General features: G+C 43.4%; 1 protein-coding gene across 1 annotated transcript in view; it reads left to right on the top strand.

The window, feature by feature from the left end:
- LOC126335742 (uncharacterized) overlaps positions 1-27,487 on the top strand; it is a 513,925-nt gene that overhangs the window by 33,801 nt on the left and 452,637 nt on the right. Inside the window, exon 2 of the mRNA XM_049999199.1 lies at positions 22,917-23,403. Within this exon, the coding sequence (XP_049855156.1) occupies positions 22,917-23,403 (487 nt within the window). The remainder of the gene's footprint in view (positions 1-22,916; positions 23,404-27,487) is intronic.

Here is a 27,487-nt window from a genome sequence, read left to right as displayed (position 1 = left end):
ACATCATTACAGCACAGCGGTACGTGGACGATATTATACGCCCTTCATGGCAAGCCATCCCGTTCTTACATTTGAGCAAAATAATGGCCGCCGGCACAAGGAGAGAGTTTCTGCTGCTTGTCCAACATTACTTTGGTCTGCAAGGTCTCCAGATCCCTCCCATTTGAGAACCTCCGTAGTATTGTAGCCAGGGTCCAACTAACTAGGGAGTTGGAGGATCTAACGCGTCATCTGGACAGAATTCGGCGGGATATACCATAGGAGGACAGCCAACAACTCTGTCAATCAATGCCAAGCCGAATACCTGCTTGCATAAGGGACAAAGATGGATCAGCGCGATATGGCTTGCCCAATTTAGGAAGCTCTTTCTGTTTGAGTGTGTGTGCTCAAAAAATACTGCGTAAATTTTTGCCCTGTTTTCTTAACTAAATAAATGTATGTAGCAGAACTACCAACGTTTAGAGTGTATAAACTGATGATAATGTAGACAATACCATACACTGTGAAGTTTCTTAAACAATAATGTTTACTCGCCCGTGAGCACCATGTCATTAATGGTTTCTAAGAGCATTAATCACAGAAAAGGGTTTTTGTTGCAGAAAAGCTTGCACTAAGAATATTTTGCGTTCCCTAACCACGATCACTTTGTACACAAAAGTTAAAAATGATACGCATTTTCACTGCAGGTTTAAAATATGCATACAAGGGTAGATAGATTTGTTTAGCGAAAAAGCCGTAAAAGTCTTTTTAGTTTTTAGGTATCTGTCACAGTTACGGTCAAGAAATTGTTATTTGTGGTAACTAGGTTCGGACTGCATTATCCATTCTCACACCGTAGCCTACAAACAATACATAGTTGTTAATGTAATCTTTAAAAAAAATTTTACGTTGAAGGAAGATAGAAAACGGTCGTAAGTGTAATTAATATTACATACCTTCGCTGTAAATGTTAACATACATTTCCACCAGTGCACACGCATTGAATAGAAATAATTGGCCTTTTTATATGCATAGAATAATAATGGTTATTCATGTTCCAGCAACTTCACAATAAAGCAGTGAGAGTTCCCTCCAAAAGTATGTGTATACTCAAGGTCCATGTTGTGACAGTACCGAAGTAAACTCGATAGAGGTCGCTAGTAGGCACGTAAGAATGTCAAATGAAGCTGCTACCGACCGTTATTGAGTTTACTTCGGCACCGTCACTCTATGGACCTTCAGTATACACATAGTTCCACAGGGAACTTTCACTACTTCTCCTTGTGAAGTTGTTGGATCCTGAATAAGTACTACAATTCTATACATGTAAAAATAGCAGTTGTGGCTATCGTATGTGTGTGAACTGGTGGAAATTTATGTTACCACGTTAATGTTAATTGCACTAATGACAGCTGCATTATGTTCTGGAATGTAAAACTTTTTAAAGATTACATTAAACAGTTGTGTATTGTTTGTAGGCTACGGTCTGAGAATAGGCAATGTAGTCGGTAACTATGAACCACAAAAAAAAAAATACACTCCTGGAAATGGAAAAAAGAACACATTGACACCGGTGTGTCAGACCCACCATACTTGCTCCGGACACTGCGAGATGGCTGTACAAGCAATGATCACACGCACGGCACAGCGGACACACCAGGAACCGCGGTGTTGGCCGTCGAATGGCGCTAGCTGCGCAGCATTTGTGCACCGTCGTCGTCAGTGTCAGCCAGTTTGCCGTGGCATACGGAGCTCCATCGCAGTCTTTAACACTGGTAGCATGCCGCGACAGCGTGGACGTGAACCGTACGTGCAGTTGACGGACTTTGAGCGAGGGCGTATAGTGGGCATGCGGGAGGCCGGGTGGACGTACCGCCGAATTGCTCAACACGTGGGGCGTGAGATCTCCAGAGTACATCGATGTTGTCGCCAGTGGTCGGCGGAAGGTGCACGTGCCCGTCGACCTGGGACCGGACCGCAGCGACGCACGGATGCACGCCAAGACCGTTGGATCCTACGCAGTGCCGTAGGGGACCGCACCGCCACTTCCCAGAAAATTAGGGACACTGTTGCTCCTGGGGCATTGGCGAGGACCATTCGCAACCGTCTCCAAGAAGCTGGGCTACGGTCCCGCACACCGTTAGGCCGTCTTCCGCTCACGCCCCAACATCGTGCAGCCCGCCTCGAGTGGTGTCGCGACAGGCGTGAATGGAGGGACGAATGGAGACGTGTCGTCTTCAGTGATGAGAGTCGCTTCTGCCTTGGTGCCAATGATGGTCGTATGCGTGTTTGGCGCCGTGCAGGTGAGCGCCACAATCAGGACTGCATACGACCGAGGCACACAGGGCCAACACCCGGCATCATCGTGTGGGGAGCGATCTCCTACACTGGCCGTACACCTCTGGTGATCGTCGAGGGGACACTGAATAGTGCACGGTACATCAAAAACGTCATCGAACCCATGGTTCTACCATTCCTAGACCAGCAAGGGAACTTGCTGTTCCAACAGGACAATGCACGTCCGCATGTATCCCGTGCCACCCAACGTGCTCTAGAAGGTGTAAGTCAACTACCCTGGCCAGCAAGATCTCCGGATCTGTCCCCCATTGAGCATGTTTGGGACTGGATGAAGCGTCGTCTCACGCGGTCTGCACGTCCAGCACGAACGCTGGTCCAACTGAGGCGTCAGGTGGAAATGGCATGGCAAGCCGTTCCACAGGGCTACATCCAGCATCTCTACGATCGTCTCCATGGGAGAATAACAGCCTGCATTGCTGCGAAAGGTGGATATACACTGTACTAGTGCGGACATTGTGCATGCTCTGTTGCCTGTGTCTATGTACCTGTGGTTCTGTCAGTGTGATCATGTGATGTATCTGACCCCAGGAATGTGTCAATAAAGTTTCCCCTTCCTGTGACAATGAATTCACGGTGTTCTTATTTCAATTTCCAGGAGTGTATTTTGAACGCAACTATTGAAGAAATTGAAAAAATAAAATTTAATAACTCTGCTTATCTTCGCTCCTAAATTATGTTGGATCTTCGTAATAAATAACGGCTTTTTGAAATAAATTTATTTCATAACACGTAGTTTGCTTTGCCAACCTTATGTAGTCGTTGAGTCAAGGGCTCTATTATATGGACTGCTATCTGACATTCATTTTGCAGTACTCTGTTACCATAGAGTGAACTGTTCAGTTTTTTATTGTGTGATGTCCGCAACTGTGACTGAAACTGCCCAGTGATATGCATTTCGACTCTGATGCTATGTCTTCAGAGAAAAAAATAGGCTTAAATACCAATGACGGATCCGAATGAACTTCATTCAGTTCGGTTTCATTCTGAACGGCTGCTGAACCTTTTAAATGAATATGTTTGATATCAAAGTGAACCTCGTTTCTTTTTTCCTTCGTCGTCTGCATTACGTATCATACGAACATCTCAAGGTGGCTACCAGCGTATTAGAACAGCATTTGAAACGTTCAATAAAATCTTTACGAGTTTCAAATTTCGTGTTTACCAGCGTAGTTTTACTACTTGTCCCCTTCTTTTGTAAACACTAAACAGAGTTATGAATCTGAAACTGTATTATTTCGTAATTTTCTTGTAACTAATCTGTTACGGTTCAGAAAGAGTAATTATGACAATAATACAATACTAGAAGAAAGAAATGACGTTCAGTCTCCTTAATTTAAATTAACTCTAGCAGAAAAACAGGTGAACGATGCCTGTGTCAAAATATGTAATGAAATAAAACGTCTGACAGATTAAGGAGAAGAAACATGACACGTTATGCCATTGCCTAACAGCTAGCGGTTCTCCTTTCCTCGAGCCAAAGTGCCTTCAAGCCAAATAGTAAGAGTGTTTGAGGTAACTAAAGAAAACAATGACAAAATTAGCGATTTCTGAAAGAAAATAGACCTGAGAAAACATCAAGAACTTAATTTTGGTGTCGAAATTGCTGATTAAAATGTGTATATAACGTAATTAAAATGCAGGAAATAGCGTAGACGATTAAAAACTAATATGAAACGTGTTTGCACATATAGTACGTTTATAAGTATTACAATTTGAAAAACTGTTTTCAGAAGCCTTCGTTTGAAAACATGTTTGTTCCTCGATCCCTGGCTGGGTGAATGTAGCGCTATGTTGTCAAACAGCGGTGTGCTGACCACATGCCACTCCATATCCGCATTCAGTGACGCCTATGGTCTGTGGATGACACGGCGGCTGGTCGGTACCGTGGGCCTTCATGGCCTGTGCGAGCGGAGTTTCATTTTCAGTTAAGTTTTAATATGTTGTGTTTGTGGTGTGCCCATTTTTTTTTTTTTTTTTTTTACAACCGCTGTCTGTCGTAAAAAGACCCCGAGCAGATTCCTCTTGGTTTAGTTTCGTAGTCCTACTTCCTCATAGTAGATAACAACAAAGTTCATGAAGAAAGCTTCCATTGGCAGCGTTTACTCCACAAAAAACGATTATGGTCGGATTGTCTTTCATTTTTAATACGTATCACAGATATGTTTGCGAAAATTTTCAGTGGCAACTTTACCAAGCGTTATACTGTTGTCCTTGTCTTTAAATGAATAAAAAAAAGGATATCATTCCATTCAAAAAATGTACTTACTTCAATATCAATTAAGAGGACTACCGAGCGAGGTGGCGCAGTGGTTAGCACACTGGACTCGCATTCGGGAGGACGACGGTTCAATCCCGTCTCCGGCCATCCTGATTTAGGTTTTCCGTGATTTCCCTAAATCGTTTCAGGCAAATGCCGGGATGGTTCCTTTGAAAAGGGCACGGCCGATTTCCTTCCCAATCCTTCCCTAACCCGAGCTTGCGCTCCGTCTCTAATGACCTCGTTGTCGAAGGGACGTTAAACACTAACCACCACCACCACCACCACCTAATTAAGAGGACTGAAGATACAACAAAATCGCTTGTTACTCTGCGTACTTTCACTCTCCGAAAACTTTGATTCGAAGTCTTTTGCTCTTCACGGAATGAAAGAGGTGTTATGTCTTACGCGTTTCCCCCTGTATACATGAAATCGGTCGCATTTGAAAAGTCTTGGCTGCCCCGAACTGCTAAATGGAAAATTGTTACTGTGCGTTTCGTTAGACCCATAGCATTGCGCAAGGAGGCCTAGAATTAGCTAGTTGTTTACGTATGCAGTAACTGGTAGAGTCCGAGCAACTGCTGTCACTCCTTCACACAGCAGACTTGGGAGAGAAAAACTGCTCTTTTACGTGTTTGTTCCTACAGAATAGGGATGGAATATTTCCTACACACGTCATCATACTGAATAAAGCCCACTTGATTTTTCGTGTTAAACATCATCATGTCTGTTTAGGAAGCAATTTTGTGGTGGTAATGATTTTCTCGCCTTGTCTAACATGGCAGAAAAGAATATGGTTTCAGGAAACTGTATATAAAGAACAAGCATAAGTATCATTAAAGTTAAAGAGACACCAACGAACTGTACATACTATGAACATTGAAAAATAAGAAAAGTAAACTTTAGAAAATGGATAAAGGATAGATCACTTCAGGGATAGAGTATGTCTACCGTAAACAGGAAACAAACACCAATTTGTAAATGTTGTATCACATTTCTTTTTAAAAGTCTTTACTTAGACTGGGAAATTACCAGTATCAGCGACGAATAACTCAAAAATTTTTACATGTACTGCATTTCTATGCTAGAACTGCATTACACTTGATTTACTAATATAACTTAAAATTAATATTGATAATATTTTTCAGTACAATTAATAATTTTAACATAATAATCTGCGAGGACTAATTGGATTTCATAGCTTTTTAATACATTACTTGTGAAGAGATTTCAGTGCAGTTTCTGAATGTGAGCAGTGACTATCAAGTAGAATCTAACATTGCCAGTATCTTCATAATTTTTTACAATTCTTTCTGTCCTGTCGTCCAGCTTCAACTATTTATTCTTCCTCTTCTTTCCCTCAACGTTCATTTCAAATTCCATGTACATGCAGTTTTTGAGCTCAACTTCCTTTTTCAAAAATTCCACCAAATATTTGGTTCTAGGACGAGATGTTCCAATAATATTATTTATTTTGTTGTGCCACACTTCTACAACATTCTTCATTTGGTACCTTTGTCCGTAACATTTCCACATTTTGATGGAAATATCTTCAATCTATAGCCTACTATCCACAAAGAGTAAGAAAATGAGTCTTTCATTATCAGGTGATGAACCCGGGCACTACTTATCTCTTCCGATTTTAGAAATGCCAGCGCTATACGTATCCTGGCGTGAAGTCGTTAATCTTTATTCTGACGGTAAGCGTCAGTTAATCGAGAGCTTGAACCTTTCTGCGTAAAATCTTCTTCCTTTGGGCAAAATATCCACTTATTTCAATTGAGGGGAACACTTCACGAGGGGACGGTATTGTAGCTGCCCAGTTTTCTTGGACGCCACTGACGAACTGCTTATTTAATCAGACGAAACAGGTGACCACAGATATCTTTCATCTTATCAGGGAGCAGGGAAAATACAACAAGAATAATGTTTGCTTCGTCACTCGGGCCTCCCAAGTCTGCACGTATGATGTAGACTTGTGTAAACAGCTTTCTGCAGCTCTTCAACGTGCCAGCGTTTAAAAAAAATTGAAGAAGTTATCAAGCCTTCTTTTCCTTTGCTTCGATTAAAAATGAATATCGTGTTCTTTAATCTATCGACTTCTAGAAGTGAACTACCGCCGTCACCCATTTTTAAAATGGAGATCTATTTCAATACAGTTTTTGACTCTTGGTGGTTCCCCCGTACTTGCCTCCTCTGATAAAGCAAGGTTCTCTTCATATTATTTGAATGAGGCATTTCTGTAATAAAATCACAATTTTTATTATGAAGAGCCAATATTTCATCCATGTGTATCTCGGATAATTGAGTAGTTTCTTCTCGAGCCCTATTCCTCACCGTCTCCCTTTGCTTTTTCAGATCTAGAGCTGCATCTTCAGGCGGTCCACAGAGATTTTCGGACACATAAAACACTTCTCCATTCCACGAATACATGTTCCACTTACAATGAACGGCCTTTTCGCTTAAGCACACCCACGTAACAACACCTTCTTTAGAATTCCTAAATTTGTGATACGCATAACCGCTGTAATGAGCAGGCCTGCCCTTGGTCGTTGTAGCAGCTTCCATATTGATAGCCATAATACAAAATTTGGAAGCAAAGTAAGCACAGGCACCCGTGTTTAAACAAGTGCTTCAGCGGGAGGGAGGGAGAGAGAGAGGGGGGGGGGGGGTAACAATATGCAGCGACTACAAGTATTGTTTAAGCCACACACAGCATTGACTTGCTAGCACGCTACTGTGAGATTGATACGGATACCTACGTGACTGCTGATCTAGTTTATGCATAATGTTTAAAAAGAAATAGCAGAATCCATTGCATTAATTGTTAGTTCATATGATAGAAAATGGTCTAAATTTTATTTGTTTATGTGTGTGGAAGTTTGTAGTGCTGTGAAGAGAATAAATAAAATAGTTTATTAACTGCTAGGTTACAGATTATGGCCATACCCGTCCTCAAACCCAACGAGAAGGTTCCTTTCATATGAATTATTAAATATACAATCGTGCAACTCTTCACCAGTGCAGAAAAATTCGTGTTTAGTAAAATGGAACACCTGCAGCCGTCCTGACTAGAAGTTAGATGTATGGACTTCATAGCACTGGATGTCGAAGCTGACGTCTACTCACTACTTCACTGCTAGTAGCTTTGTCCGCATTAAACAACTATCCGCCTTTATTCTGTTACTTACGAATCTCCCAGAGGTCTCTTCCGTTTAAAAGCTAATATTTACACTAACACAAAAAGAATCGTAACACCAAAAAATAATTAATGTACAGTAATGAACATCCGGGAATATAAATGTCTAGATAACATATTTAAGTGATTATCATTGCAGGTTTCTGGAAGCGCGAGGTACGTCATTTGCAAATGTGAAATGCTGGTACATTAATAACCAGTGTAAACGTCAGAATGTTGAATGCAAGGGTGCAAATGTGCAGGCGTCGTATGTCAATTTGTGGGGTGAAGTACCATGCCTGTTGCACTTAGTCAATACAGAGACGCTTAACGCTGTTCGTGGATGACGCTGGAGTTGTCGTCCGATGATGTTGCATATCTGCTCGACTGGAGACGGATCAGGTGACTGAGCAGGCCAAACCAACATGTCGACATTCGTTCGAGGATGTGGGATTACAACAGTGGTATATGGAGGGGCGTTATCGCTTTGGAAAACACCCTTTGGAATGCTGTTCGTGAATGGCAGCACAACAGATCGGACCACAAGACTTGTAACCTTCCCACAAAATAATTTCCGTAACCTCCCAACGGTAAGAAATATAATTATTTATAGCATCCAGCGTAACCTCCCACAGATAAATTCCGTAACCTACCAATAATACAATGCGACTAATCTCTCAATAAAATTGCGACTCACTTATAACCTTTCAATAATTGACTGTCAATTTAACCTGGTAAATTTTGGACGTCAGCAGTGCTGCGTCATGGCCCTGATATATCATTCTGAATAAACTGAAAAATCTTACCTTAATTAGGTCGCCGGATAACGCGTATATATCTGCTCCTATAAGAAATTTTTCTGCCGCAGCTAAGTGCAATGCTGGCCGATAGATTTGTCTTATATAAAAGGAAAGAACTGATTTTTCTTTTCAATAATCGGGATGACCAAGGATCGGAGAAATTAGTAAATTCTTTAAATTGAAATGAATGATTGTCAAAAGTTACTTTTTATGAGAAAGATTCTTGCCAAGCGATTTAAAAAAAAAAACATTTACATGGGACTTGGTATAACAATACTACATATGCGCGAGGCTGCTTTTACCGTATACTACAACGCTCAGGCTCCGCCATCGCTGCACACGACCGGCCCAGCCAACACGATACACCAGACTGCTAGCAACTACTTACTGCTATTGCCACACAGTTCCTACTGCAGTCAACACTGCTCTTTGGTCTCAGATTCTCTTACAGCTTACATATCGCAGGCAGCACGTGAGCAATCAATCGAAATTACATCAGCTCGAGTGCGCTATCAACAAATTCTTTAATCATGGACCTCTTACAGACTGACGTGCAAATTTGCAGTCAGGTTGCGTGGGATAACCACGAAAGTGGTCCTGCTCTCTTACGAAATAGCGCTCCAGACTGTAACTCCAGACATAGGTCCAGCGTGCCTAGCACGCAAACAGGTTGGTTAAGGCCGTCGAGTCTCCTCCTTCTAACCAACACATGGCCGTCAGTGGCGCCGACGCAGGACCAGCTTTCATCAGAAAACACAATAGGCTTCCACCCTGCCGTCGAATGAGCTCTCGCTTTACACCACTGAAGACGCAATTGGCGGTCATTTAGAATCCGTGCAACGTACTCTAAGGGCTTCTGTCTCGGAGCTGTACTAAAAGTAACCGACTGGTTACAGTTCGTTATGTTGCTGTGGTGACAACTGCTGCTCAATTTTCTGCTGCAGCTACAGTACGATGTGCCAAGTGACCGTCCAGAGCCCGGTCGTCTTGCGACATCTTCCCGTGACCACCGCTGCCGGTAACCATGCACAGCGGTTACGTTCCTGCAGAAAGTTTCTGCACTATCGCAGATGAAACGTCCAGCTTCTCGTAGCCCTGTTACACGACCTCATTCGCACTCAGTGAGATGTTGATAATGGGGTCGTTGCCGCCTTAAAGGCATTCTTGACTAACTTCAACTCACCACGTCCAATCTCAAAGGTAACTAACGCTCATGACTGATGCAGTGTGTATTTAAAACAAACCTGATTTGCATCCTCATAGTGGCGTTACATGCGCCACTCTTATGCCACCGGAGCGAAATCTGAAATAACCATCTTTCAAATGTAGTAACACGCCTGCCAACTTTCGTTTAAAGTCGCAAACTCCTTCCTGGTGTAGTATTTTCTTTCCGTCAGTGTACAATTAGGCAAAATAAAAAACACATGTATCACTCTAAAGAGGGAAGTGTCTATTATTTTAGTGTATAAAAATATAAATGCAGAGTTAATATCGTTTTCCTGTCCGGGTCCCCTTAAACACAATTCTTTGAGGCCGCTGTGAGATACACGCGTCCTTTAACCAGAATGGAAACTGTATGGAGGGAGGGGGGGGGGGCAGGGAAAGCGATAACTTTTGATATCATAGCCATGACAAACTGACTTCATTATCATGTCAGTAAAACAATCAACATTAATACTACACTCCTGGAAATGGAAAAAAGAACACATTGACACCGGTGTGTCAGACCCACCATACTTGCTCCGGACACTGCGAGAGCAATAATCACACGCACGGCACAGCGGACACACCAGGAACCGCGGTGTTGGCCGTCGAATGGCGCTAGCTGCGCAGCATTTGTGCACCGCCGCCGTCAGTGTCAGCCAGTTTGCCGTGGCATACGGAGCTCCATCGCACTCTTTAACACTGGTAGCATGCCGCGACAGCGTGGACGTGAACCGTATGTGCAGTTGACCGGCAAGGGAACTTGCTGTTCCAACAGGACAATGCACGTTCGCATGTATCCCGTGCCACCCAACGTGCTCTAGAAGGTGTAAGTCAACTACCCTGGCCAGCAAGATCTCCGGATCTGTCCCCCATTGAGAATGTTTGGGACTGGATGAAGCGTCGTCTCACGCGGTCTGCACGTCCAGCACGAACGCTGGTCCAATTGAGGCGCCAGGTGCAAATGGCATGGCAAGCCATTCCACAGGACTACATCCAGCACCTCTACGATCGTCTCCATGGGAGAATAGCAGCCTGCATTGCTGCGAAAGGTGGATATACACTGTACTAGTGCCGACATTGTGCATGCTCTGTTGCCTGTGTCTACGTGCCTGTAGTTCTGTCAGTGTGATCATGTGATGTATCTGACCCCAGGAATGTGTCAATAAAGTTTTCCCTTCCTGGGACAATGAATTCACGGTGTTCTTATTTCAATTTCCAGGAGTGTAGATTCCCACATCCGCCAAGAACTTCACGCGTACTTTAACAGACACACCCTCCCGCATCTCGTGGTCGTGCGGTAGCGTTCTCGCTTCCCACGCCCGAGTTCTCGTGTTCGATTCCAGGCGGGGTCAGGGATTTTCTCTGCCTCGTGATGGCTGGGTGTTGTGTGATTTCCTTAGGTTAGTTAGGTTTAAGTAGTTCTAAGTTCTAGGGGACTAATGACCATAGATGCTAAATCCCATAGTGCTCAGAGCCATTTGAACCATTTTTTTTTTTTAACAGACACAACAGTGTACATCACGAATCATACGTCGTCAATATCGCCTCTCTCAGAAATCGTAAAAGACGTCAACGGTCCATTTGTCAGCTGCAGTTTGTACATAGAAATAGATTTCATATTTAACCAGACAGTGCATCGACAGAGAAAACATGGAATGCGGAAGGTATCCGAAAACTGCACGCACACTGTTACAAAATCTCCTGATGACACAGATACCCAACGATGCATGAAATTAGCACTTTGAGGCTACACCTGTGCTGCTTTATTGAGCGATACTTCCTTTTAGAAGCCAGCAAGCTATTACCTACGCATTTAGCAGAGGAATGTGCAAGCAGAGAATAGATCGTCGTTTCAGGGCGGAAATAGCTGCTCTAACAGATTCAATAAATACAAAATTAGCCACAATTTAATCTAACTGAATTAGACTGGAACTGATGCTATGGAAAGCATCAATAAGTTTGGAAGCATTCTATGATGTTTCGAGCTTATAAAACATATTACTTGTGGGGACTCGTGCCACTGCGTGTAACTGAGTTAGACCGTGTACCAATCGCATTTAATCATTTCAGGGACCGTTTCCAAGCACTGTGCTTCACAGAAAACAATGAAGCGTCTAAAATAAATACGAAAATTTGAGGGAGGAAGGGGCCAGTTGACACAGATTTTGGTTTCTGATTTTTCTATGTTTTTGTGCATTACTGGAAGAGATTCTGGTGAATGCGACCAATAGCTTAACTTGTTGATTACAAAATTATTGTAGAACCCATTAATTAAATATGTATTTAGGTAATTCCAAACAAAAATGGTCCTTAAAGCAGCTGTGGCAACTGACACCGGGTGTTGAGTTAGTTGGCATACTCCTTGGGGTGAATTGGCATAACCTGGTATGGACTGGGATACTGAGGCAGAGCATACCAATTTTGGAGCAGAAACATTTCATTTTATCGAAATTTCGGTTAACTTCTTTTCAAAATCACAGATTCTTCACAAAATAATTCCTCGAGAAGAAATAATGTAACATAAGTAATTTCTGCTTACATGTATAAACAACAGTATGAACTAAATGTATGCACGAACAATGAATCTTCAAGGAAAATAAGTTCTGTTCTTTCTCTTAGCTGTCTGTAAATATTCAAACACAATCAACATGATTGGAAATAACAGTCAAACAGTTGCAGAATTAAAGATTTATTAACTCTTTCCCATTGTTTTGACAAAGATATGTATGTCTTTTTAAGAAGGGAAATGGGCCTGTTGAACAAATTATTGAAAATAGTTACAAATTTCAACCAGAAAAGGAACCAAATTCGATAAGTAATAGTTACAAAAAATTTTACGGAAGTATAGACACCCACTCGTAAAATCATACATTGACACAAATGGATGTTCAAGCCACAAAGGTATTGTCTAGCACAATATGCATGACATCCACAAGTGACAACAGTTAAAATGCATAATTAGAGTTGTGGTTTACCAAAACTACAGTTCGGTAGTTTTGGTGTAGTATTTAATGATTTAGTAAGTAATAGGATTATCGATAGCATTGGTAACATTTTTAGAAAAGAAACATAAATGAATACTTGAGAGCGAAATTAGGAACAGACGACTTCTCTTTGTCTTTTGTTTGTCTGTGTATTTGTATTGCCCGTAATTAGAACAGCATTTCGTTCAGTGTTAGTCCGTTGTGTGTTTTATATCCATACAACGTATAAATGGCATTTTGTAAGTAATAAAAGTTAGGCCATCGCCTAACTTCTGCATTTTTAAGTAATCTAAGCAATTATCTTCGTCGTAAATATAGTTTACATGCAAAAACATAAAAAAGCTATTCAATTAATACAGTTATTTTGTACTCAAAACTCTCTTCATCGAAATCAAATGCAAGAGTATCCTATTACTACTGATAAGTTCGGCAGTTATTTATGAATATCAGAAACATGTTTTATATAATGTCAACGAAACATTGAGGTGAACTCTGGCACGTTTTATTTCTCATTCTTTTTTTCTTAATTTTCTGTATTTCTGATGAAATTATGTTTTCGAGAGCTATATGGTAAATCTTTGTTTTCCTTTTATTTTATTTTTACTGTATCATCCCTTTGTTTCACGACACCAACCAACAATTTTCAAATAAAACCTGAATTAAACATTGAAAATTTCAGTTTTGCTAAAAGTACTGTTTATTTTTAAGTAACAGACAGGATGATTATGTAGAATAAAACAGTTCCGTAGGTTGAGCTGCAGTTTATATATTCTCGCACAGATACTATAGGGGTAACCGTTTCCGCTTTCTAGTGAAGTCTATTGAGACTCTGACCGCATACGCAAAGAAAGGGATTGAAATGAGGTGACGCCCGATACGAAAGTAACACACCTTAGGTCTAGGTTAAACGGTTATCACCTTAAATGACCAAGGCTAAGGGGAAAACTACCGAAGTCTACGCTTATTTATGGGAGTCTACGATAGCGTACAGTAGTTTTGCAGCTCTGTGCAATATTGGAGGTGGATAGCCTAATGCTCTAGGGCTTCGTTATAAGATTTTAATCTAACATGTGACATTGACTCCAGCAGAAATTTAAACGGGTACTTTCAACCTGGTACGTCGATGGCTTGATTGCCTTAATGCTCACGGCGATTTTGCCTCATTGGCATATCGATTCTGGACTGTATGGCCTTCAAATGAAAACCCTTTGATGGTCCCTAATACGAGTATGTATGATCAGTGGTACTGCCAGTTTTAGTTTCCGGACAAAAGGCCGTTCGTATATTGAGATGTAAAGAAAAAGTTTAACTAAAGAGCATTTCCCTACCAAGTCGTACGCTTCAGAACTGTGGTGTTTTGTAGGTGCTACCAGCTGTGAAGTGAGCTTGAAGCTCACCGGAATAGGTCAGTAGCGGCGAGTTGGCTATTTGGGCCGCGAAACGCTGCCAAGCAATCTAACAACACAGGCCACGGCACGCCTGGTAGTTCATTAAGCTGTAGTTACAGGGTGCCACCCGCTCTTGGCACACGATGCGGGTTTCACAAGACGGAAGGTCATCTTAACGAGCTGAAAAATTTCCAAGGCATCAGGAGCACAAAACAATTCATTACGTGGTACCTCACTACAGTGATAGCAAGACAGCTGTCTCCTCCTGCAAGTGTCATAAAGAGGTCATTGCCGTCTCTTTAGTTCGCCTTTCTTTATTTTATACCAACAGATTTCAGCGAATGTTCAGTGTCAGGTAAGGATTACATACCTCTTTAAAACGAGCTCCTCGGCAAGGCCGTGAAGCCCAAGGGATCCCTACCAGCCGCCGTGTTCATCCTCTGCCTTCCGGGTTCATGCGGATGCAGTATGGAGGGGCTTGTCACCATAACCCTCTCCTGGCCGTTTTGCAGACTTTCCAGACCGTGGAGCTGCTATTACTCGGTCAGTTAGCTCCTCAATTGGATCAAGAGGCTGTGTGTATCCCATGCCAATCCTCTCACCAAGTAAAAACCCTTGAGAGTACCGGCAGATGAATCCAGGTCCTCTGCATGGCAGCAATATAGGCTGACTACTCAGAAATGGAGGCGGACATCTTAGGGAATCAAAATCAGAACTCAAAACTTATTACACAGAATTTCAAAAATTAGATATTGTTCCTCTTTAATGTCTCCGCAACCAGTTTTTCTACATGAACACGAAACACTCTAGACATAAGCAAAATTAAAATCTAGGAGAAAGCTGTAGATAGTAACTGCGGACAGACTACACACGTAACCGCAATTTTCTGTAACTCCACTCACCAGCTCTTTATATACGGAATGAACTGAAGCACAAAAAGATAATTATAACAGATTAATTTTTCTCGTTGTCGAAGTTCTGTTGATAAAATCATGATGTGATGGAATAATGTACATTCATTGTAATAATAAACGACTGCACGAAGTTTTTTAGTAGATTAAGCAGATCTCAAAATAGCAACTTCTTATCGAAACCTGTGATGTGAATATTTTTTTACGTATCCAAACGGTCATGACGTAACAAATTACATTTAAAAGCCAAAGTAACTGGTACACCTGCTTCATATCGTGTATGGCCCCCGCAAGCACGCAGAAGTGCAGTAACATGACATTGCATGGACACGACTAATGCCTGAAATAGTGCTGGAGGGAATTTTCACCATGAATCCTGCAGGGCTGTCCATAAATCCGTAAGAGTATGAGGATGGATGAGATCTCTCATAAAGGCATTCCATATATGCTCAATAATGTTCGTGTCTGAGGAATTTGGTAGCGAGCGGAAGTGTTTAAACTCAGTAGAGCGTTCCTGGAGCCACTCTATAGCAATTCTGCATGTATGGGATGTCGCTGCTAGAATTGCACAAGTCTGTCGGAATAAACAATGGACATGAATGGATGCAGGTGGTCAGACTCGATGCTTACGTACTTGTCATTTGTCTGAGTTGTATTTAGACGTATCAGACGTCCCGCCCCAACTGCACACGCCTCACACCATTACAAAGCCTCCATCAGCTTGACAGCTCCCTGCTGCCATGCAGGGTCCATGGATTCGTGAGGTTGTCACCATAGCCGTACACGCCCATCCGCTCGATACAATTTGAAACGAGACTCGTCCGACCAGGCAACATGTTTCCAATCATCAACAGTCCATTGTCGGTGTTGACGGGTCCAGGCGAGGCGTAAGCTTTGTGTCGTGCTGTGATCAAGGGTACACGAGTGGGCCTTCGGCTCCGAAGCACTGAAATCTGCAGCAATTTGTGGAAGGATTGCACTTCTGTCACGTTGCACGATTCTCTTAAGTCGTAGTTGGTTCTGTTCTTGCAAGATCTTGCGGCCACAGCGATGTCGAAGATTTGGTGTTCGGATTCCTCATAATCACGGCACACTCGTGAAAATGTCGTTCGGGAAAATCCCCACTTCATTGCTACCTCGGAGATGTTGTGTGCGCCGACTATAACACCACCTTCAAACTCACTTAAGTCTTGATAACCTTCGATTGGTGGGCAGTAGTAATAGATCTGACAACAGCGCCGAACACTTGTCTTATATAGGCGTCGCCGACCGCAGCGCTGTATTCTGTCTGTTTATGTATTTCTTTATTTGAACAGGCATACCTACACCAGTTTCTTTGGCGCCTCAATGCATAAAGAATTACAAATGCTCCTTCTTCCAATTGGTAACATGCCAGTTTTCCAAAAGTTTATTACCGGACATTAATATAGCGTGTGCCCAATCTTCGCTTTTATGACGGCTTGATCTCTTATGGGGACGTCTTCAACGAGGCTTCTGGAGGTCTGTTCTGTAATCGCAGCCCATTCTGTCTTAAGAGGCAAAACGACTGAAGGCAGTGCTGTTGGACTCTGGGGTCTGGAGCGAATTTGACGTTCTACCTCATACCAAAGCTGTCTCAATGGTTTCAGGTTGGACCTCCAGGCAGCCCAGTCAATTAAAAAAGTTTTTTGCCCACAAACCATTGCCTCACATATCCTTCTTTATGACAGGGTGCACTGATATCCTGAAACAAACCATCATCGTCTTACAAGTGCTCCCCTACCGCGCGCAGAACACAATGCTGTAAAATGTGTTCATATCCTTTAGCATTTTTTGTTTTCTTCAGAGCAGTAAGGCTACCACTCACTAACTACGAAAAACGCTCTTATATCCTAACGCCACGTCCTCCGTTCTTCACTAGTGTTACTACAAATGATGGCAGATAACGTTTTCCAGCCATCGTCAAACCCATATCCTTCCATAGAAATGCCACAGGATATAGCGTGATTCATCAGTCCACTTCCCTCGATTCGAGATATTCACTAACCAGCTGCATCGTCCTTTGCCGCACCTCATATGTCGCTCAGCATTGCCTACAGAAATTTATGGTTTATGAGGAGCTGCTTGACCATTGTACCCAATTCTTTTGAACTCCATGCGAAAGTCAATGAGCTACTTGAAAGTTCCTGTCAAATTAAAACTGCGTACCGGACCGAGTCTCGAACGCGGGACCTTTGCCTTTGCGGGCAAGTGCTCTACCAAACTGAGCTACCCAAGCACGACTCACGACCCGTCCTCATAGTTTTAATTCCGCCAGTACCTGGTCTCCTACCTTCCAAACTACGCAGAAGCTCGCCTGCATACCTTGCAGAACTAGCACTCCTGGAAGAAAGGATACTGTGGAGACATGGCTTAGCCACAGCCTAGCCGTGGTTAATCTGTCAGGAAGTTTCACATCAGCGCACACTCCGCTGCAGAGTGAAAATTTCATTCGGGCTAATGAGTTGCTTCTTGAGACGGTATCACTTTGAATCTCACAAGTGATTTCTTCCGTTCATCAGTACTATTACATTGGGAAAGTGTTCAGCAATTATTGTGTGGAAGCTACCTTCAGACCCTCCAAGAAGATAAAAGAATGTTTGAGATCAGCAAAAGATATACGACATCCTTTGGCTACACCGGTTGTATATAAAATTCCTTGCAGTTTAGGACTGGTTTACATAGGTACCACAAAAGAAGTGTTAATGCCCGTCTGGTTGAACACAAGAGGAATTTCCACATATGACATACGGATAAATCGGCCGTAGCGGAACATCTTCACACAGAGGGTGATCACGAAATAAAATTCACTGAGACGAGTGTCATATCGAAAACATCGCATTATCATGCCCGTATGTATGAGCACCGTAATAATTTTAAAAGGAAAAAGGAAGGTGTTAAATGATATAAAATTTTGATGTCACTATCTCAGCGTAAGAATGCCGACCGATTACTTTCAATCGAGAATGTTGCCACTACCAAAGATAATCTCCTAGCTGACGTTACTTGATGAACTGTGGTGCCCTCTAAACTGCCCGTATATTCTGCGCTCCCTTGAGTTCTCATTGCAGTTCGCCACTTTACCTCTGAAGATGTCTCCCACAGTAGGAAAGGAAACATTAGCAGAAAGTTTTATATATCGACAACGGATTATTAGCCCGGAAGTTTAAAGTGATGTCAGTACCAGCCGTTAAAACTTGCTTTGTATGATTAATCTTCCGTTGATTTCATGGGAATTTTTGCAACCAATCTCCTCAATATTCGACAGTCTCTGTCATAGCACATGAGATCTGCCTCGTCTTGTGTTAGGTATGGTTGCTACTTCACTTCTCCACTTCAGATTCACGTTACCACCGGTCGACGTGGTCAGCATTGGAAGGGTTGAAATGTTCCTGATGAACGTGCAGGTAACATCCAATGGCTAGTCCACGTTCACAGTCACTAAGCTCTCACGATCGACAGATTCTGCTGTTACTGCTTCTTTACTGACAACACAATTCCCCGAACTTCGTTTTACGCTGACGGGTCCATCACTCGTGACATCTACTGTCTTCTTCGTTACATATGGCTGTCCGGATATTTTTGATCAGATATTGCATGTAAATATAGAATGATACGTTTACTGAGAAACCTACGGTATAACGTTTATAACCAACATTGAATAAGTAATCGCGGTATAATCTCCAATGCGATCAATGTACCGAGAGGTACAGGGCAGTCTGTCTTATTCCTTCAGCACAGATTCCTTAATTGTAAGCCATTTTTGAGGACAGGAAACAAATAAACTGATAGGGAGCAAAGCTGTGGAGTAGCTATTTCAAATTTGTCACAATTGTTATCAAACCGGCAGGTTGCGAATAGGCGGATTTTGCTGGAGAGAGGACATTTTCTTTGGTCCTACATGTTGACAGCTTCTAGTTCTAGCAGGACTGTTTCATTAATCACGATTACCAACAGTCATTTGGTTTAACGAGCTTGTCAGCTATTTGGTAGAGATTTACCAATCTTTCAAAACCGCCCTCTTATATACCGGATGTTCGAAACTCAGCGGCCAAACTAAATAGGATGGTGACGAAGGTAAAAACAATTATATTTCGTAAAATAAACATGTGTCGGGAACGCATATTGTTGGAACACTGTGTATGCATATGTTTATTATGAGTAATTGAGAATAAAACGGTGTTAAATTTTTTCATTGCTTTATGGTTCTGGTCCCAATTACTTTACAGTAAATGTGGCAAATAAGCATAGAAGGGATCCCGTGTTAGCCGGAAAATGTGTGGTATGGTCTGTACTTGTGTGGCTGCTGCACGAATTCTTGTAACCTAATCAGCCTCCGATTCAACAGAGGTACGATATATCTCGTCTTTCATGTAACCACATATGAGGTGCATTCAAGTTCTAAGGCCTCCGATTTTTTTTCTAATTAACTACTCACCCGAAATCGATGAAACTGCCGTTACTTCTCGACGTAATCGCCCTGCAGACGTACACATTTTTCACATCGCTGACGCCATGATTCCATGGGTGCGGCGAAGGCTTCTTTAGGAGTCTCTTTTGACCACTGGAAAATCGCTGAGGCAATAGCAACACGGCTGGTGAATGTGCGGCCACGCAGAGTGTCTTTCATCGTTGGAAAAAGCCGAAAGTCACTAGGAGCCAGGTCAGGTGAGTAGGGAGCACTAGGAATCACTTCAAAGTTGTTATCACGAAGAAACTGTTGCGTAACGTTAGCTCGATGTGCCGGTACGTTGTCTTGGTGAAACAGCACACGCGCAGCCCTTCCCGGACGTTTTGTTGCAGTGCAGGAAGGAATTTGTTCTTCAAAACATTTTCGTAGGATGCACCTGTTAACGTAGTGCCCTTTGGAACGCAATGGGTAAGGATTACGCCCTCGCTGTCCGAGAACATGGACACCATCATTTTTTCAGCACTGGCGGTTACCCAAAATTTTTTTGGTGGCGGTGAATCTGTATGCTTTCATTGAACTGACTGGCGCTTTGTTTCTGGATTTAAAAATGGTATCCACGTCTCATCCATTGTCACAACCGACGAAAAGAAAGTCCCATTCATGCTGTCGTTGCGCGTCAACATTGTTTGGCAACATGCCACACGGGCAGCCATGTGGTCGGTCGTCCGTCAGCATTCGTGGCGCCCACCTGGGTGACACCTTTCGCATTTTCAGGTCGTCATGCAGGATTGTGTGCACAGAACCCACAGAAATGCCAACTCTGGAGGCGATCTGTTCAACAGTCATTCGGCGATCCCCCAAAACAATTCTCTCCACTTTCTCGATCATGTCGTCAGACCGGCTTGTGCGAGCCCGAGGTTGTTTCGGTTTGTTGTCACACGATGTTCTGCCTTCATTAAACTGTCGCACCCACGAACGCACTTTCGACACATCCATAACTCCATCACCACATGTCTCCTTCAACTGTCGATGAATTTCAATTGGTTTCACACCACGCAAATTCAGAAAACGAATGATTGCACGCTGTTCAAGTAAGGAAAACGTCGCCATTTTCAGTATTTAAAACAGTTCTCATTCTCCCCGCTGGCGGTAAAATTCCATCTGCCGTACGGTGCTGTCATCTCTCGGACGTATTGACAATGAAACGCGGCCTCATTTTAAAACAATGCGAATGTTTCTATCTCTTTCCAGTCCGGAGAAAAAAAATCGGAGGCCTTAGAACTTGAATGCACCTTGTAGAAAGAAGTCTAATGGCGTGAGGTCTGGGGATCTTGCAGGCCAATGTACAAGTCCTCACTGACCGATCCACCGATAGCGGGTAAGCAGTGATTATTACTGCTCGGACTGGATCTGCAAGGTGCTCTGGGGTCCCACCCTGAACCCCCCCCCCCCTCCCCCCCCTTTTCTGATATAAATGGGTACCGCATTCAATAACGTCGGCAGGAGAACTTCCAAGAACATTGAATCCTGCCTCGGGCATGGGTGTGTGTGATGTCCTTTGGTTAGTTTGGTTTAAGTAGTTCTAAGTTCTAGGAGACTGATGACCTCAGAAGTTAAGTCCCATATTGCTCAGAGCCACTTGAACCATTTGAACATTCAGTACTTTGGCCACCTGAGTCGAGCAAGCAACTTGTAAGGTCCTCATAAGTACCTGCCCACGATCCCGGCCCACATGTTTACTGCATAACGTCTCCATGATCTCACACAACTGTGACACTTGAGTTTTCATCCGACCATACAAGCAAGCTGTGTCTATTGTAAATTCCTTCCCGAGTAAATTGAGCCTCATATGTAAACATGACAACTTCAGGGGAACGAGTGTGTTCATTAACCTGTTGCAGTAACCAGCGTACAAACTCAAGACGAGGTAGATAGTCATCTGGTCACAAGGCCTGTACTCTCATAGGGCGATAAGGATGAAGCAGCTGCTGAGGCACCACATCCCATACTAAAGTACACTTAAAACGAGTACACACAAATTGCTCGTGTACTTGTCTCTTGATTATTCCCAAAGCGTAACAACACTTCTTTCTCAACGACAACTCTAGACACCGTTTGTGGTCTGCGCATTAGCCCTGATTACCATCAATATGCTCGTGTTTTCCAGTCAAGTTTGGATTTCAGTAATTGTGCGATAGTGTGGACAATTGGTTGCAGGAAAACTTTCGAAGCCCATTCGCTGGGCTATTCTACTATCGCCTTCAGCCGCACTGTAAACAAAATGCATGTCTCGCAAATGTCCTTACATTTAGCACCAACTGTCCTCCAGGCACTGGTGCTACCACCGTTTATTGACTCAGTGTCGAAGAGCATGAAATCACCAAATTCAACGTATCTCAAACTAATATTTGATGTAACACCGTTAGACACAACGACTTTTGTCTGCTACACTCCCGTATTACTTAGGCAAGCTCAGTGCTCACACAGAGTAGGTTTCGGGCACATGATTGCTTTACGGAATATGTAGGGCGATCATTAATAAAACCGACAAACTGCTGGGGCGGCTTCCTGATATGGAATGGAGGAAAAAAGGTCTTATGAACATATGTCCGAAAATGCATCGTTGCCAGGTAGGTGGCGTTGACGAATGAAAGATCCTCTTGTGTGTTCCTTGTTTATTGCTGGCTGTGTAATTGCCGCAGCGTACCAAAGAGTAGCATGATCCTTTACTTATGTCGGGCACAAGTCAAGATGGTAAAAGGCGGTGGCCGAGCGGTTCTAGGCGCTTCAGTCTGGAACCGCGAGACCGCTACGGCTGCAGGTTCGAATCCCGCCTCGGGTATGGATGTGTGTGATGTCTTTAGCTTAGTTAGGCTTAAGTAGTTCTAAGTCCTAGGGGACTGATGACGTCAGATGTTAAGTCCCTAGTGCTCAAAGCCATTTGAAACAAGGTGTGCAGCCAAGCAGATAAAAACGGTCGAGAGGCAGCATGGCTATACCAAAACAAGTATCCCCACAAACACCCACCAAATCAGACAACATTTCAAGCCCTTTCTGTGTGTTTCCGTGATCATGGGTCCTTGCAGACAGGTGAACGTGCAGGGAAGTTGTGGACTGTGTGTACGCCATATTTGGACTGGTTTCTACAAGATTTGTTGCCTCTCGACCGTTTCCATCTGCTTAGGCGTACACAAACACCATCTCAAATTGTTCCCGACATGAATAAAGGACTATTCTGCTGCTTACAGTACTCTGCGTCAATCACACAGTTTTTCGATTTTATTAATGTTAAACCTGTATTTGTTTTTGTCTCCTGTATCATCCTTGACCACTGAATTTTTGACCACCCTGTATAATGCAGAAGCATGAATGCGAGAACAATACCACTCTTGACTGCCAAGTTTCTTACCTTTTTCTTCTTCGCAGGAGCAGAATACGAAGCTGCAGCGACGTGTGCAGTACCTGGAAGACCTGAAGCGGCTGCAGGTGATGCATAAACAGCTGCGCGGCGAAGAGGGCGACGCCGGCCACGGCCAGGCGCCTGCGAGGGCGGCAGCAGGTGGGGGAGGAGCGTCGTCTGCGGGGGCGGCGGACCCCACGGCTCGCGGCCGCTCGCGCTCCGTGGGAGTACACATTCCGCAGCCGCCGCCGCAGCAACGGCAGTCTCCGCAGAAGAGCAAGGCCAAGGTCTCCAAGTGGACCAAGGTGAAGGAGGCGTTCCGCTGGGAGCGCGCCGCCTTCGCTGACCACGGCCACCACCAGCAGCAGAGCCAGCAGCAGCACAAGAGCTCCGCCGCCCGGCTGGCCGCCGCCGCCGCCGCCACCGCCACGCGCGCCTCCCCCTCTTCCTCCTCCTCCTCGTCGGAAGACCTCGACATCCACATGCATTTCTCCGAGATCTTCCCCGATACTGGTGAGTGACACTTCATATTCTCTTCACTACCTTCTTAACATCCACCTCCGTATGCCAGGCTGCTGTGCACGGTGGAGCGACAGGCTACCACCGTTTTGATGAAGCAGTCTGATACTATTCCAACGCAAAACAACTGTCGTGCAGGGCAGGCTACACATCGAGGGCTGGAAAACTGTTCTTGTCTCTGAACTATAGGCTATCCTGCAAAGGAAGTCTATATGGCATGCTGATACTACTCGGATACAACAAGTCTGTTGCGTCGGGCAGTCTACACATCAGGGGCTAGAAAATTCTGTTCTTGCCCCTGGTGTGTAGGCTGACCTGCAAAGTAAGTCTATAGGCCATGCTGACACTACTCGCACATAACACATCTGCTGTGCCAGGCAGACTACACATCTTTTTTATCTTCAGTATTTGATTGATGTAGGGAAGACATGTGGTAGCTCTCGCTTTCTAATGGTTACATTCCTCTATGGAGTGTCTCTAACAGCACAGCACAATGGAGCAATTGGGAGTGAACACGGATGTCTCTTTTATGAATCAACATGGGTTCCAAAAACAATGATACTGTGAAACCAAGCTCAGTAAACAGTAGATACAACCGTCTGTACAACGTTCAATACAGTTTTGCAGTGCCGCCTAATGAACAAACTACAATCATATGGAATATCAGACCTACTTAGTCACTGGACTTAAGAGATTCTAGCAAACAGAAGAAAGCAGAGAAGAATACTTCAGACATACGAATAAAACCGATTTCGAATGTTCCCCAGAAGAGTTTCACAGGACCATTAGTTTTCACAATATCCTCATACATAAGTGAAGTAGTAGATAGTTCCGTGAGACTTCTCTTGGATGATGTTGTAATGTACTGAGAACTCGCGATGCTAGCAAATTGCAGAAAGGGTGCAGAGGACCGCTGCTTCGTGCTGGGAGCAGCAATTGATCCTCAACATAAATAAATTTAACACATAGATGGAAGATCCTTTATTGAATGATTACATAATTGCAGAACAATCACTGCTTGCAGTTACTTAGATAATATATCTAGCAGTGTGCGTATGGAGCGATGTAAAGTGGAATGAGCACATAATGCTATTTGCAGCTAAGGCAGATGTTAGACTGATATTCATTGGAAAATATCAAGAAACGTAGTCCATCTACTATGGAAGAAACTTACAAAACATTCGTCCCACCAATACTATTGCCCGTCAGTATGGGACGCGTACGAGATAGAGGTGATGCAGGAAACAAAGAAGATCCAAAGAAGGGCAGCACGTTTCGTTACAGGTACGTTAAATAAACGCATAAGCTTCACGGAGATGCTCAGGCAACTCCAGCGGCCGACACTGCAAGAGATTCTGCGTCATAGTGTGGTATACTGTTAAGTTTCCGAGAGCATACGTTCCTAGAAAAGTCAACCAATATGTTGCATCTTCCTATGTAGAGTTAGCGAAATGGGCACGAAGATAAAATGAGAGAGGTTCGAGTCAACGAGGAGGCCTACCAGCAATCGTTTTGCCCGCGAACTATACGCGATTGGAACAGAAAAAGAAAAAGAGAGAAGTAACACTGGTACACGAAGTACCTTCCGCCAGTGTCGTAAGGTCGTACGCGGAGTGTAGAGGTATATGTACACGTAGAAGCAAATATGCATTCGCAGTCAAAAAATGTGCAAATGTGTGTGAGATCTTATGGGACTTAACTGCTAAGGTCATCAGTCCCTACGTTTACACACTACGTAAACTAAATTATCCTAAGGACAAACACACACACCCATGCCCGAGGGAGGATTCGAACCTCCACCGGGATCAGCCGCACAGTCCATTCGCAGTCAATTCACCAGTGTTCACTAACATTCGTTTGCATTTTGTGAACAAGAGTTTACACCAAATGGACCAGAAGTGAATGTCCGTTGCTCGTGGTCTAGTGGCTAATGTCGCTACTTCTGGATCACCGGGTCCCGGGTTCGATTCTCGGCCGGGTTGGGGATTTTCTCCGCCCGGGGACTGCGTGTTTGTGTTGTTCTCCTTATTTCTTCATCATTGGAGAAGGCGGTGAGATTGGACTGTGTCAAGATTGGGAATTTGTACGGGCGCTGATGATGAATTTTTTAAATATTGCAAAGTATATGCAGCACTTTGCATATCACCATATTGTGCAAAGCACCACACACACACACACACACACACACACACACACACACACACACACACACCAAAAAGTATTTGCCACATGTGAAGTTAACACAAAGATTGCAATCTTGTGTGTGTATGTGTGTGTGTGTGTGTGTGTGTGTGTGTGTGTGTGTGTGTGTGTGTGTGTTGCTTTGCACAATATGCTGATATGCAAAGTGCTGCATATACTTTGCAATATTTCAAAAATACAATCCTGCAACTTCGTAACAAAATTACGCGGAATTTTCGATGACACCAACACAACAACAATATTTCGATACAATTGGAGAATAAAAATCGAAAACTGACGTTGATGTGAAGTGCATCGTGTAAATCTTGTGAACAGCCGTCTGATGATGAACTTGTCAGTTCGAAACCCGTTACGGCGCTATTTACGTCAATAAATAGCGGTATTAATAGTGGCTGGTTGCTGTCTTCGTATTTGTAAGAATCAAACCACATTCTTTGTTCTTCTTTGAAAGCCTCCATTTCACCGTGTTCAGCACGACTAACAAGGGAAACTCAGCCTCGCACTTCACTCATATTTAGTGGTAAGACCGGCTAGTGGACAGCCCATCAAAAACAGAACACTGATCAAGCATAAAAACAGGAAGAAGATGTTCTGAACTGTGAAACAAAAGCAAAATAGAAACAGTGAACGGTCGAAGAACAACAAGTGCAGTGAAATACCCATGGCGCCGTTGATAAGTGATCATGGCGCTCGCCGGCCGTGGTGGTCTCGTGGTTCTAGGCGCGCAGTGCGGAACCGTGCGACTGCTACGGTCGCAGGTTCGAATCCTGCCTCGGGCATGGATGTGTGTGATGTCCTTAGGTTAGTTAGGTTTAAGTAGTTCTAAGTTCTAGAGGACTGATGACCACAGCAGTTGAGTCCCATAGTGCTCAAAGCCATTTGAACCATTTTTGGTCATGGTGTTCGATCGCGCAGCGGGCTAAGCTTGTTTATTTTCCGCTGTGTTCGCTGTATTCAGATTTGTGTCTGTATCGTGATATAACATCCGTCTGCAAAGCGAGGTATAAGGAAGGGACCTATAACGAAAGTTGACTGTGCACAACTACTTTATTAGCAGCCGAAAGGAAGTGGCTTTGGAATGGGAACCTTAAACCTTTGGTGACAAGGCGACATGTCAACCGAATCTTCCACCGGAAAACACGTCTGGTGTGTCATAAACGGCATTAGTGACACTGCATGTGTCATATGATAGTAATCTCTTATCGACACACCTAATTTGTAAGCCTGGTGACTGAGAGAGATATGCCTCCTTGCCCGATTTAGGTATTCGTATGAATGCGAATGTGCTCACTGCCAAGAAAATTATGAAGACATAAGCTGCAACAAATGAAAGCAGTAGTTTCACAATCACACAGTTTCACTGTGCTCTGTCAAGAAATATGCTTTTAACGATTCTGATGTTGCGTTCCGTTTTGGAAGTTTTGACTATCACATTCCTTTGTTTTAGCATGTTTCACATCCTTTTATTTGTTGTTTTCATTTATGTGAGACATCTATGTGGTATCTCGCCTGATCTCACTATTCATCACATTTACTTGCGACAGTAATGTATTCTTACGCATAACTCCTTTTGTATAACCAAAGCATAGTGTGACAACTTCCAAGACTACAGAAAGAGAACAAACATTTCAATGACCGAACCGACAGTTCATAATGATGTGAAAAATATATAAAAATAGATGGCAAGAGGGAGATTTTGAACCCGGCTCGGGAGCTTTGTAGTCCAACACTGTGACCACTTAACGACGACGTTGTGTCCCTTCCACATCACTAGATGTTGCACTTGTTAAGCTTGGAGCGTACGCAGTTTCTATTTTTGTTTCCACTTCACAGTATACCTTCTTTCTGTTTTCATACTTGATCTGTGTTCAGCTTT

This window comes from Schistocerca gregaria, chromosome 2 (assembly GCF_023897955.1).
Source record: "Schistocerca gregaria isolate iqSchGreg1 chromosome 2, iqSchGreg1.2, whole genome shotgun sequence".
Classification (NCBI taxonomy): domain Eukaryota; kingdom Metazoa; phylum Arthropoda; class Insecta; order Orthoptera; family Acrididae; genus Schistocerca; species Schistocerca gregaria.
The sequence above is the reverse complement of the archived record's forward strand: the minus strand, read 5'-3'. Positions and strand labels throughout refer to the sequence as shown.